Source organism: Sphaeramia orbicularis, unplaced genomic scaffold (genome assembly GCF_902148855.1).
Source record: "Sphaeramia orbicularis unplaced genomic scaffold, fSphaOr1.1, whole genome shotgun sequence".
NCBI lineage: Eukaryota > Metazoa > Chordata > Actinopteri > Kurtiformes > Apogonidae > Sphaeramia > Sphaeramia orbicularis.
In genome coordinates, this window is record NW_021941622.1 from 147,176 (window position 1) to 160,000 (window position 12,825).

Below are 12,825 nucleotides of genomic sequence, written 5' to 3' on the forward strand. Positions count from 1 at the left end.
CTAATTTGATCATATTTGTTGGCTTTTGGTTGTTTTTTTTTAATTGTACAGTTTTGTTCACATTTCTCAAATTTTTGTTTGTTTTTTGATAAAGATAGATAACTTTATTGTCTGAGCCAAGTAAAAACAGAAATTCCTATTTTGTCACGGCTGTAAGACACAGTTTAAAAAAAACGAACAAGAAACATTCAGGCAGTAAAAACCCCCCCACACATCAAAAACACAGTACAACAGATAAAAACAAGTAAAGCACATTTAAAAACATGTAGACAGACTAAAACAACTGTGCAGTCTGTTTACTGTTGTTTAGAGCAGTTATGGCAGAGGGGATGACAGATTATTACCTCCACCAAGGAGGGTCTGTTTTTGCCGGCGTTGGTTTGTCTGTCTGTCAGTCTGTCTGTCTGTCTGTGTGCAAGATAACTCAAAAAGTCATGGACGGATTTGGATGAAATTTTCAGGAAATGTTGATACTGGCACAAGGAACAAATGATGAAATTTTGGTGGTGATCAGGGGGGGGCACTGATCTGCCTTGGTGGAGGTCTGCGCTCTGAGTGCTTTTCTAGTTTGTAGATGTTTTTCGTGGCCGATGGGTGGGTGGGGTGGAATGGGAGGGGTCCTCAGTAATGAGGGTTGTTTTTTGCTGTTAAGTGTGTTCATGTTTCTCAAATTTCTCAAAATTATTAAATGTTCTGTGTATTTGTAGATCCACTGTGACCTGTACGTTATCATGTACATGTGGAAATGATAAACTGAGGCAGAATGTTGTTAACATTGCCCTTTTTTTCTTAAGAAATTTCAGGTTATTTTTGTTATATTTTTTAAAGGATAGTTTGTAGATGAGACTAAAGTATGAAACTGACCTTATTTCTGGGTTATTCTGTTCTTATTTTCCTGGTCTGACCCCTTTGAGACCACACTGGGCTGAATGAACCTGAACTAACAGGACTTTCATGCCCCTGGTCTGTACTCTGAGGACATGATGACTGTTTTAGGTATTTAGAATGTTTACGTACATATCAAACATCCACGTCTTCAAACCTATGACTAATGCCGCATTTCTACTACATGGGACCAGCTCGACTCCACTCGACTTGGCCTTTTTGCATTTCTATTACAAAAAAGGACCTGGAATCTGGTACCCGGTACTAGTTTTTTGGTATCACCTCCACCAAGGTTCCAGGACTGGGGACCAGATACTAAAAAACACTGCAGACCACTGATTGGTCAGAGTCGTCTCTGTAACCCGCCGTTTTACAAAAAACAGATGCAGAAGTTTACAGTAAATATGTCGGTAGGTTAATCCACATGATGACAGCCTGTAAAACTACACCATTCAGTCAGGAGATTCGGTCTTTGGTGGCTGACGTAAAAATTCAGCATGAGTTTGACGAGACAGCACGTAACGAGCGAGTTTATCAACAACTATCTGAACAGACGACACGGCGGTAACGCGCCGCATCGCTATGACGACCAGGTACTGTCAAGTCTGTAGTATCCTGTAATGGAAACGGTCTCCAGGAATAGGACCTGGTACCAGAGTCGAGTCGAGCCGGTTCCATGTAGTGTAAACGCGGCACATGTTTGCAGTTCCTTGTGTCCCATCAGCAGTTTTGCAGACGACTCTCTAATGTTGGAGTTCTGTTTAAAATGCTTTTTGTGCTGCAGGGCAGGCATGTGCACACATAGGACCCAAAGGGGGCTGGAGTCCCTGCCCTTTTTGCCTCGTAGAAAAAGTGCCTTTTTTACTTTTAAAAAACAAATAAATTCCTGTTCTGCATAGGAATGTAAAAGAAAATGGCGGTATAAAAACGCCACGGTTATCTACCGTATGAATTTCCTTGTAATAGCGTGTCATGGTGTTGGATGTGTGTTGAGTCTGATGACGCTTCTCTGTCCGCTGTCTGTCACTGAGGGCGGGGCTTCCCCATGCTGCACACTTGCATGCATGTCCGGAGAAAGAGAGAGAGAGAGAGAGAGAGAGAGAAGTCCAAGCCGTGGTCACATCTCCACAGTGTAGTTCGTGCACAGATGAGACAGGACAGTGGACTGACTTCAACCTTTGTGGTTTATCAAGCCCCCCCCCCCCAACATTACTTGAATGTATTGAATCACAGCAGAAACAGGAGGAATCATTCACTCCACTTGATTTTACTGAATATTTACATTTGTTTCCAGATATTGACTCTCTTGTGCCTTTGCTGCTGCTGTTTCTGCAGTAGTAACTCCAACAGCAGCCACAGTAGGACTAGTTTATGTGCAGCCTGGACTATTTTTATTTATTTATTTATTTTTTTAATGAAAACTTCGTTAATGTGCACCTTGGGAAAAATATCATATTAGCCTTAGCTTACCAGTTTGGAAGTTATGACTCGGTTTTGGGGAGTGGGTAAATTGTTGTAGTTTATTGTGTATCTAATCTCAGGTCTCAGACTGTGTTAGCTAGGCTACATCAACAACAAATCATGGAGATCAACATATTGACTGCAGTCCTGTTGGCATGCAGGCTGAACTACAGACTAAACAGGACTGTTTTTGTAGTATTTATTTCACAGTTGAATGTTCATGTGTTACAATCTTATCTTCAACAGTATATACCCTGATAATAAGCCAATGTTTTATTGCTTTTTGGAATTGCAGCTGAATCGCGTGTCCTCCAAACCTCAGTATTATGAAACATTTTGGCGATAATTTGTTGACACAAGAGAAACAGTAATTGCATCACTCACAGCTACACAATATACACAGCATTGTTGTTGCTGTTATCTATGGCTACTTTATTCATTTTACATTCAGCCACATATTGTGTTATTAAGGCCTGAAAAAATTTGGCGCACACTACTGCCCTTTTGTGACTTGAGCCCCTGCCCCTCTATAATCCTGTGCACGTCCCTGCTGCAGGGGATTTCTTTGGAGGCACTTCAGACACATCCAGGTCTGAACGAACCTCCAGTCTGTGTTCTGGTGTTGGTCGGACCGTGGGTTCTCTGCAGTATCTGTACCTTGGTCGTCTCGGGGGTCTTGTCTCCGTGCAGATCAAACCTCAGTGTATTTTCAGACCTGCTTCAGGATGTGGTGTTGTGGTCTGACTGAGGCAGAGCCAAACTGTTTCATAAGGGTCATGAGAACACTCGTTTGTCGAGGATCTGCGCCGTTTGCATGTTGTTGCATTAGCGGCTGAACAGATTAACGAAGCTGAGAAGCATTTACATAAACAGACTCAATGATCTGCACTGGTGGTTGGACGTGAGGCCATTGTATGAACAGAGGATCTGTGGGTTCAGATGAGGTTCCTTCTGTGTTCAGGGTTCAACATGTGAAGAACCCAAACTGAAGCTTCTTTGAACAGGATCTGACATCAGCGGCCAGTAGACCATGAGCTGCGGTGAAGGCGCCATGTCTGACGGCAAATTCATTTTTGTGGTCGTTATCAATTTATTCAAACTTCTTCTCTGATGAAACTACTGGTCAAATTTGATATGTAGCTTCTTTTTTTTTTTTTTTTTAAACTCTTTTTATTGAAATCAGAATGATGACAATATAAAAAAAAATCATATATAGTATTCAATATACACTACAAACAAAAAGTTAAAGATATTTCTTTTTTTTTTTGGTAATTTTTTTTTTTGTCATTTTGCCATTTGTAAATACAACTATGTGTGGTCATTAAAAAAAATTTGTTTCAATTCAGTTCACACACAGAAAATTAAAAAGTGCTGTGTAAGAATCCCAACTGAAAAAAATAGGCCAAAAATGAAAAATATCCTTAACTTTTTGTTTGTAGTGTATATGTCAGAACACGAACACTACACCTGCACTCACATGTACACACACACACACACACACACACACACACACAAACAAACAAACAAACAAACAAACAAATAAAATTTCAAAGGGGGGGGGGGTCTGTCTACTTACTTAATATTAAAGTAATCTATAAAGGGCTGTCAAATTCAATAAAATAACTTTGCATTATCTTTTAGTGAAAATGTGATTTTCTCCAAATGTAAGTGTTGCAGAATGTCTTTGAACAGGACCTGATGAGTTAGAGGAGTTTTGTTCTTCCACTTGAACAGAATAAGGCGTCTGGACAGTTGTGTTGATATGTAGTGTTTTTGGGACAAGGTCTACAAAGTTTGTTCTTAGTTCGGAGACATTTTTAAATCCCAGAAATGGAGTTTCAGGTTCTGCTGCTGGATCTCCTAGGACAGATTTGGTTGGATTTCTGCTCCTTAATAACCAACATAGTGGACCCCTAGTGGAAGAACCCTATGGAGTTCAGCTTCTATGAGTATTATAAGTGTTCCACATGGGGCACTTTAGTGGAAAATCAGTTATGACCACCGCCAAGGAACGGCAGAGGTTATGTTTTCATCGGGGTTTGTCTGTTGGTTGTTTGTTTTTTCTGTTAGCAAGATAAGTCAAAAAGTTAAGGACGGATTTTGATGAAATTTTCAGGAAATGTTGTTACTGGCACAAGGAACAAATGATTAAATTTTGGTGGAGATGGGGGGGGGGGGGGGCACTGATCTGCCTTGGCGGAGGTCTCCGAGTGCTTTTGTAGTTTGACATAAATCTGCAGTCATAGGCAGATTGAGATCAAATGTGGTTTATATTGATGGTCTTCCAAATGTCCATGTTCTGTCTACCATCCAGAGTTCAGATGGGCTCATTTTCATTCACTAGGTGGAGTTTTGGGGGTTAAATGGGCTCTCTGACCATTATTCTGACACTATCAGGTTCATGTAGCTCAAACTGAGTTTGTGTCGATTGTCTAACACAGGGGTGTCAAACTCCGGTCCTCGAGGGCCGGTGTCTTGCATGTTTTAGATATTTCCCTCTTCCATCACACTTGGAAGCCATTACATCATTCTCAGGCTTCTGCAGAGCATGACGGTGAGCTGATCATTAACTGAACCAGGTGTGATGGAAAAGGGAAATATCTAAACCATGCAGGATGCTGGCCCTGGAGGACCGGAGTTTGACACCTGTGCTCTAACAGTTCTCTTTCTTCATGACACTACCTTGAGTTTGTATGATGTCATATTTGGACACGGGGGGTGTTTTCTCTGATTCTGATCTGGTCAGACACATGTGGGGTCACCATGGCAACTGCGAACAAACCCAAATGGGACCCTTATATGCAGCCCACATGGAACCCTTCTGGGGCCCACATGGATCCCTTCTGGGGCCCACATGGACATGCTGGCTGGGATGAGACTGAGATGAATCCAGACTTATTCTTGGAGCTTCCAACAAAAGAACATGCTAACAATTTAGTGATTTTTCAGACCCCTCTAGAGACTTTTAATCCAAAAGCCACTAGTGTCAAATCCATTCACAGTTGCATGAAATGCATGATGGGGTATTTGCCAACCAGTCCATCTGATCTTGGTTTTTACGAACTTTTAAATGGAACGGTACTTGGGCTTGAACTGATGATGTTTCATGAGATCGTGAGAACAGAAGAACAGACAAGAACACGTACTGAAAAACGCCTACAGTGTGACATCCTGACATCATGTGCATCACAATAAGTGTCCATAGGAAACACAACAGTGGAACCAATGTTTAGCTGCAGTGAAATTAAGGAAACAAAGCTTCAATTCAACGAAATTTTTACTGAATTATTATTTTTTTTATCTATTCGAGTCAATTAAATAGTTGAAAATCATTTCATCTCTAAATGTGACAGTGATAAATGTTGCCATAGATACCTGTAGTGTGTTTTCTTCTATTTGTGCCCAGTTTTTAGCAAGGTTATTATCGTTAATGAAAACTAACGAAATGATAAAAACTAGAATTGAAAAAACATTTTCGTTAAACTGAAAATAAATAAAAACTATAATTAAAAGAAAAAAATAACTGAAACTGTATTGTGTGCTTACAAAACTAACTAAAACGGATAAAAATTATGGATAAATTCCTTTAGTTTTCGTCTTTGTCAATGTCCGAATTGATATGAAATCGATTTATTTCGTTCTAGCAATTTTATCTGGTGGCACCATACGGACACTTCGCGGTCCGTCACTTGTCGTCACTTGTTGCTTAGAGTCGTCTTCTGGTCCCCACTCTACCTGGAAACATGGAGACTAAAGCAGCAGAGTCCTGTCTGGGATTTATGTGAATACGACGGCGAGGAAGATAAAAGATATGAAAAAATAAAACTAAACTAAAACTAAGCATTTAGAAAAAAATGAAAACTAATAAAAACTAGCAAACAAAAACAAATTAAAACTAACTGAATTAGAGAAAAAAAAGTCAAAACTAAATAAAACTAAACTAGAATGAAAAATCCAAAACTATTAGAACCTTGGTGTTTTGTCATTACTCGGCTGTTCTGATGGTTACGTATGTGGACTTTAGGAGTTCTGTTATGAAACAGTGGAATGTGGAATGCAGTGCCTTCCCAATCCTTCTTAACTGGGATCAGGTCATTTTGTGGGGGTCTTAGAGCCACTTTGGGGTGGACCCACGCTCAGAACCAAACCGTGGTCAGAGCTGGAAGGTGGGGACGTTTTGGACGTTTACGTGGACGGTGTTTTCAGTTTGACATCATTCAACAGCTGCTTTGCATCGACTCACTACCTAACTTCTGTCGTTTGTCCGTAGGAGGCCTTTACCTGGAAAATGCCTTTTCTGTGACGCCCACTGAAGCTGAATAAGTGCGTCCGGAAAACAGGAAGTCATTCAGCCTCAACACCAACGGGAGGAACGAACGACGGCCCAACTTCCCTCTGACAGAGTTCTACCCGACAGAACCATGTCGACCAACAACGACACCGACACAGGAAGAGGAACCAAAACCTCCAAAGTGTCAAAGGATCATAAAAAGGTAGGAAAACAGGATGTGTGAGGGACCGCCACACCTGCCGGTTTATAGACGTGTGTCGGAAATGCAAAACGCAGAGGCCTGTTTATTCATCTGCCATAAAAGTCAACAAACAAGAAGAAAAACTGAGCAAAATATACAACAAAATGAACAAAAAATAATGAAAAAAAGACATGATTGTCAACAAAATAACCAAAAATTAACAAATACTGATCAAACTAACCAATAAACTGATTAAAAATGAATATAAAAGAATATAATAATCAACAAACTGAACTCAACAGTCAACACCAAGAACGAAAAGGATAAAAAAGAGGAAAAACTGACCTGAACTGAACTGGTTAGTCATTTCTCTGACATAAATTCCTTCATGCGGTCATTTCTTAATTTACTAATAATCCAAAACTCACAAACATTTAACAGAAAAATATCAGATTCTCCATTTTCAGAAGTTGCAATATGAATTTTTCTTTTTTTTTTTTTTGCATTTTTACTGAAATACAACAGTTAAATGATCGTTGCTGATTTATGTGTTCAAGTTTAGCTTTTGTAAAACCCAAACATTTATGTTCCACATACGAAGAGTTTGGATGGTTTTGTTTGTTTGTTTATGTTTGTTGAAATGTGTCTAAATATAGACATAATGATGTAAGTCTCAGTTTAGTCCAAACAAACCTCTTATTGTTGGTTGTGGTTCTTATGTAACGGAACTGATTAAACCGATCGGCTTCAGCCGCTGACTTGGACAGATTTACCTGAAGGAACATTCCTCCAACAGTTTAAGCTCAAAACTTTAGAGAATGAACAAGAACTGGGGATTGATTTAACCTGGGGTTTGATTTAACCTGGGGTTTGATTTTAATCTGGGGGTTTGTTTTAATTTGGGGGGTTCAAGGTCTACAAAGTGTGCTCACAGTTTTGAGAAATTTTGATCTTTGAATTTTTGAAAATTTTGTTGAAATATTCTAAATGTTCCTTTCCTTCTACTGGTCCATCTGTTGATGGTTTAGAACATGTAAATGGTTCCAGATATCAGTCTAGTTCCTATTAATCACTGATAGAAGTCATATATGGACTGTGATTGGATGAGATGAGTTCTCCTCCAGTGAAAGTCCCGCCCACTTCTATAGTTAGATTGATCTGCATCCAGACCACAGGACTGGAACATAGAACAGAACCAGGAATGGAACACAGAACAGAACCTGAACACCTCACACATTCCACTGGTTCTGGTCCACATAGAACAGACTCTGTCGTACAGGGACACTGGAACTGTTTTTATTGGACTAGTGTTGTTTGACAAAAACTATAAAACATGTATATTTGAATTTGCAGTTGTTCCTGGATGCTCCAGAAAAGGAAGGAGTTACTAAAAAATCTGGAAAACAATGAGTAAAAGTGTTTTCATCATCATGTACTTTTCTGAAGCGACCTCCTGCCTGTAGTGAAACCAGAGCAGTTACACAATAATATGAACTGAACACAGAGTGGTGGGTTGTGTTCAAGTCCATCTGTCCATTTGAGAATCAGCAGAAAAAAGAACCAACGTGAAACCACTGAAGACACACAGACTATAAGATTTATCTGTAATGATTTATTCAGGACTGATTTAATTCAGAGAGCTCAAGTAAAATAATAGAAATAATACATAAATAATAAAAAAACAAACAAACTTTGTTTTATGTGAATAAAGTAAAATGACATAATGGAAATGTACAACCTGAAATAAGTGTGATGTCAACAATATTATGTCTCAGCTTATTAACACAACTTACAGTGGATCTATAAATACACAAAACATGTAGTAACAGGCAGAATATTATTAAGATTATACTTAATTATATGTAATTTTCTTTAGACATTCCAGGTTGTTCATATTTGTTCAGTTATTCACATTTTATTGTGAAAGGATAGTTTATAAATGTAAATATTTTCATAATTTAATGGGTTTTTGCACTAAAACAAAGAGAAAAATTTGAAGTGATTATTTATAGACATAATGTTTTATATTTATTTATTTATTTATTTATTTACATGAAGCCAAGAATAAAATTTGGAGTCATTATTTATAGGTTATTATTTGTAGATTATTGCTATTATTGTACTTGAGCTCATGTGATGCTCTGATGGTCTGATCCACTTTATATCATATTTGTCACGATGACATCCTGGATGTTTAATCTTCAGTGTAATTTTTGCAATTCGCAGTTTCATCCTGTGGGCCAGACTGGACCCTTTGGTGGGCCAGTTTGGCCCAGGGGTCGTATGTTTGACACCCCTGCTTCTTCATCATGTGTTCCAGGTCCAGGGTCTGGACCTGGATGAACCACTAACACGTGTGTGTTTTTTGGGTTTTGTAGCCGACCGCCGCCGCCCTGAAAGGAGCCATCCAACTGGGAATTGGGTATGCAGTGGGAAACCTGAGCTCCAAACCCGACAGAGACGTCCTCATGCAGGACTTCTCTGTGGTGGAGAGCGTCTTCCTGCCCAGGTACGACTCATGTACACCGCCATCACAGACCAGGATGGGTTCAAATTAGGGATGCACCGATACCACTTTTTTCCAGACAGAGTACGAGTACTTACATTTGAGTTCTTGCCAATACTTTTCCTTAATAATCCCATTCCAGTTGTTAGTTCCTTTTGTAAATGTGCTTTATTGTCGTTGTCATTAGTCTGACTGGAACAAAGTGCTGCTACTGACATTTAATGTGTTGGAATGAGCGTTTGTCAATTAATCCACCAGGGGGCGCCGCTCTGAATTAACCATATTGGACAAATACCACGAAGAAGAGGAAAGTTTTTTTGAGAAGAAGAACAAAGTCAGTAATAACAAACATGGACACAACACTAATGAGATACTAATATCACAGCGTTTTCTCTGGTAAGGTTTAAAAGCTTAGCTTCAGCAGGAAGAGAAATGAGTGATAAGTTTGGTTTTCACTTCTACTGGCAGTGGTCCGCACCACTCCGTACTCCCGCTGGTATTCTCTGTCTGGGTACTCATCCTCCATCACCTGGAAAACAGATGGAATGTACGCAGAGGACGGACAAAACGCTGCGTCTGTATCTGTCTGTGTCTGGAACAGTACTGTCAGTCAGCGTTACTTTTATCACCGTCATTTATTTGGTTCAGTCTCCACACTCTTCACACTCCACACACATTATTCCTCCTCCTCGTACCTGCTGCACTGAACTGGGAATGTCACACGGCCGTAAGTGGTATCAGTGCATTTGTATCAGATATCTTTTACGAGTACGAGTACAAGTACACACACTGATACTCATATCGGTATCGGTGCATCCCTAGTTCAAATGGATAAACGCTCATCAGCTGTGACAGTCTGAAACTGACAGTGAAGTGGTTTTAATGTTGATTATCCAACTCCAATAGTCAATACAAGAAAAGCACTCGGAGAGCGCAGACCTCTGCCAAGACAGATCTGCCCCCGCGATCATCACCAAAATTTAATAATTTCTTCCTTGTGCCAGTATCAACATTTCCTGAAAATTTTATGAAAATATGTCCATAACTTTTTGAGTTATCTTACTGACAGACAAACACACATGCACGCAAACACACAAAGCAAAGTGATCACAATACCTCATGGTGGAAGTAACAATGAACAAAGTGGACACAAATGAACAAAAACGGCCAAAACATGAAGGAATACCAAAGAAACTAACCAACAAAATATTAAAGAATTAATGCAAAAGAATATAATAGTCAACAAAGTGAATGAAATCATCAACAAAAATGAACAAAATCTGATCAAAGTAACGAACAAAGAGATATAAACATATGTTAAACTGGGCTGGAGCTCAGCTCCGCCTCCTTAGCTCAGCTCCGCTTCCTTAGTTCCACAACAACCCAATAGTTTGTAAATGTTAGTCTCAGTACAGATTCATTCATCTATCTGCGAACAGGATTAAAAATCAATCAGTCAGTCACATTTTCTTCATACAGGCCCACATCAAATCCACAGTTATCTGAAGACACTTTGCATTTGGATCTGGTCTAAACCAGACTCTTAAACCAGTTCACAGACTCTTAAACCAGTTCACAGACTCTTAAACCAGTCCACAGACTCTTAAACCAGTCCACAGACACCAACAGAAAAACCACCTTTAACAGGTTTAACCTGGAGCAGACCCCGACTCTGGAGGACGGACCCCTGACAGGAGCAGTTCAAGGGTTAAAGGGTGTTTACATAAACATTAGTTTTGTGGTCTGTGTGTGCAGGTATTTTTTCTTATTAGATGTTGTTTTTTTTAGATTGAACTTTATTGATCCCATGGTCAGAGCCTCCAGACAGTTAAGGAGGTTTTTTTGTTTTTAAAGGTAGTATTTGCTCGTTCCTGGGTGGACTCGAACCACCAACCTTCGGATGAATGCACTGACCTGTTGTTCCACAGACACACTGTGTGTTCCTCCACTTTTCTCTCAGATCAGTTTATACTGTGATGCTCTGTAAAACGAGGCTCAAGACCCACCTTTTTAATTTGGCTTTTAACTGATGCTTCTGTTTTATCTACTCAAAGGTTTTATAGTTATATTTAATATATATATCTTAAGATTCTTTTAACCAGTGCTTCTGTTTTATCATTTTAATGTTTAATATTTTTATTATTTTCATATATGTCTTAAATTTAGCTTCTTTTAATCAATTCTTTTATATCTTCTTAATGTTTCTTATTCTCCGGTGTTTCATCAGAGGGAGCCCTCCATGCCGGGGGGCGGCTGCGGACTCCAGGGGCTGTGGCGCCTTCTCTCACTGAGGTCCGCTCCTTTCTGGTGGGTGTGGGGCCCCAGTTGGCCCTCTCCCACTGGTTGGGATGCGGGGCTGTGTTGCTGGTGCCTGGTTGCCGGGGTCGGCGGCTGCCTCCTGGTGCGGACGGCTCCCTGAGACAGCGCCTCCTCTTTTACTTTTACTTTTATATTTTTGTTCTGGTCTACCCGTGCTCAGCCAGTCTTCTTAAGTATGTGTGAGCTTGTGGGTTTGCATGTATATGTGTGTGTGTGTGCGGGTGAGTGGGTGGGTGTGGGTGGGGGGCGGTACTGATTTTTAAACTGATATTTAAAGCACTTTGTGCTACAGTTTTTAATGTATGAAAAGTGCTATATAAATAAAGATTATTATTATTATTATTATTATTATTATGTGTATTCTGTCATTTCCAGTCAGTTTTTGGACACGTGCATTTCCCTGTTCATGCTTCTGGGTTAGGGTTAGGGTTAGGGTCAGGTTAGGGTTAGGGTTAGGGTCAGGGTCCTGGTGGTTAGGGTTAGGGTCCTGGTGGTTAGGGTCAGGGTTAGGGTCAGGGTCCTGGTGGTTAGAGTTAGGGTTAGGGTCAGGGTCCTGGTGGTTTGGGTTAGGGTTAGGGTTAGGGTCAGGGTCCTGGTGGTTTGGGTTAGGGTTAGGGTCAGGGTCCTGGTGGTTTGGGTTAGGGTTAGGGTCAGGGTCCTGGTGGTTTGGGTTAGGGTTAGGGTTAGGGTCAGGGTCCTGGTGGTTGGGTTAAGGTTAGGGTTAGGGTCAGGGTCCTGGTGGTTAGGGTTAGGGTCCTGGTGGGTTTTACTGTGACATCACCTTCATTCTGTGTCAGTTTGAACTAAATAAGGTCCAGTTCTGATGGTGTCGTTCTTGTATCAGTGGTTGGATGGACACAGCTGGTCTGATGTTTGGATTTCAGACCTTGTTTTTGTCTCTTTTGTCTCCAGTGAAGGCAGTAACCTGACGCCGGCTCATCATTACCCAGACTTCCGACTGAAAACGTACGCTCCGCTGGCCTTCCGCTACTTCAGAGAACTGTTCGGCATCAAACCAGACGACTACCTGGTGAGTGTGGAACTCGGTATCAGACCTCCACCAGCAGTGGATGCCAAGAACATGTTTCACTCAAACACTGAACTGAAGGAAATTATACATTAATCTTCCATGTTTCAACTTCTGCATCTCAGAGGCAAATGTTCTTTTTCCTTGCGCTGACC

At 40.4% G+C, this 12,825-nt stretch overlaps 1 protein-coding gene across 3 annotated transcripts in view; it reads left to right on the forward strand.

Annotated features, from left to right (window-relative positions):
* The first annotated feature begins 6,466 nt into the window (after nucleotides 1–6,466).
* The window catches only part of LOC115416561 (phosphatidylinositol 4-phosphate 5-kinase type-1 beta-like), a 27,925-nt gene continuing 21,566 nt past the window's right edge, over nucleotides 6,467–12,825 (forward strand). For all 3 annotated transcript variants that reach the window (XM_030130375.1, XM_030130373.1, XM_030130374.1), the window contains exons 1-4: nucleotides 6,467–6,512; nucleotides 6,617–6,839; nucleotides 9,197–9,327; nucleotides 12,556–12,673. In XM_030130375.1, the coding sequence (XP_029986235.1) occupies nucleotides 6,768–6,839; nucleotides 9,197–9,327; nucleotides 12,556–12,673 (321 nt within the window). In that variant the 5' untranslated portion in view covers nucleotides 6,467–6,512; nucleotides 6,617–6,767. The remainder of the gene's footprint in view (nucleotides 6,513–6,616; nucleotides 6,840–9,196; nucleotides 9,328–12,555; nucleotides 12,674–12,825) is intronic.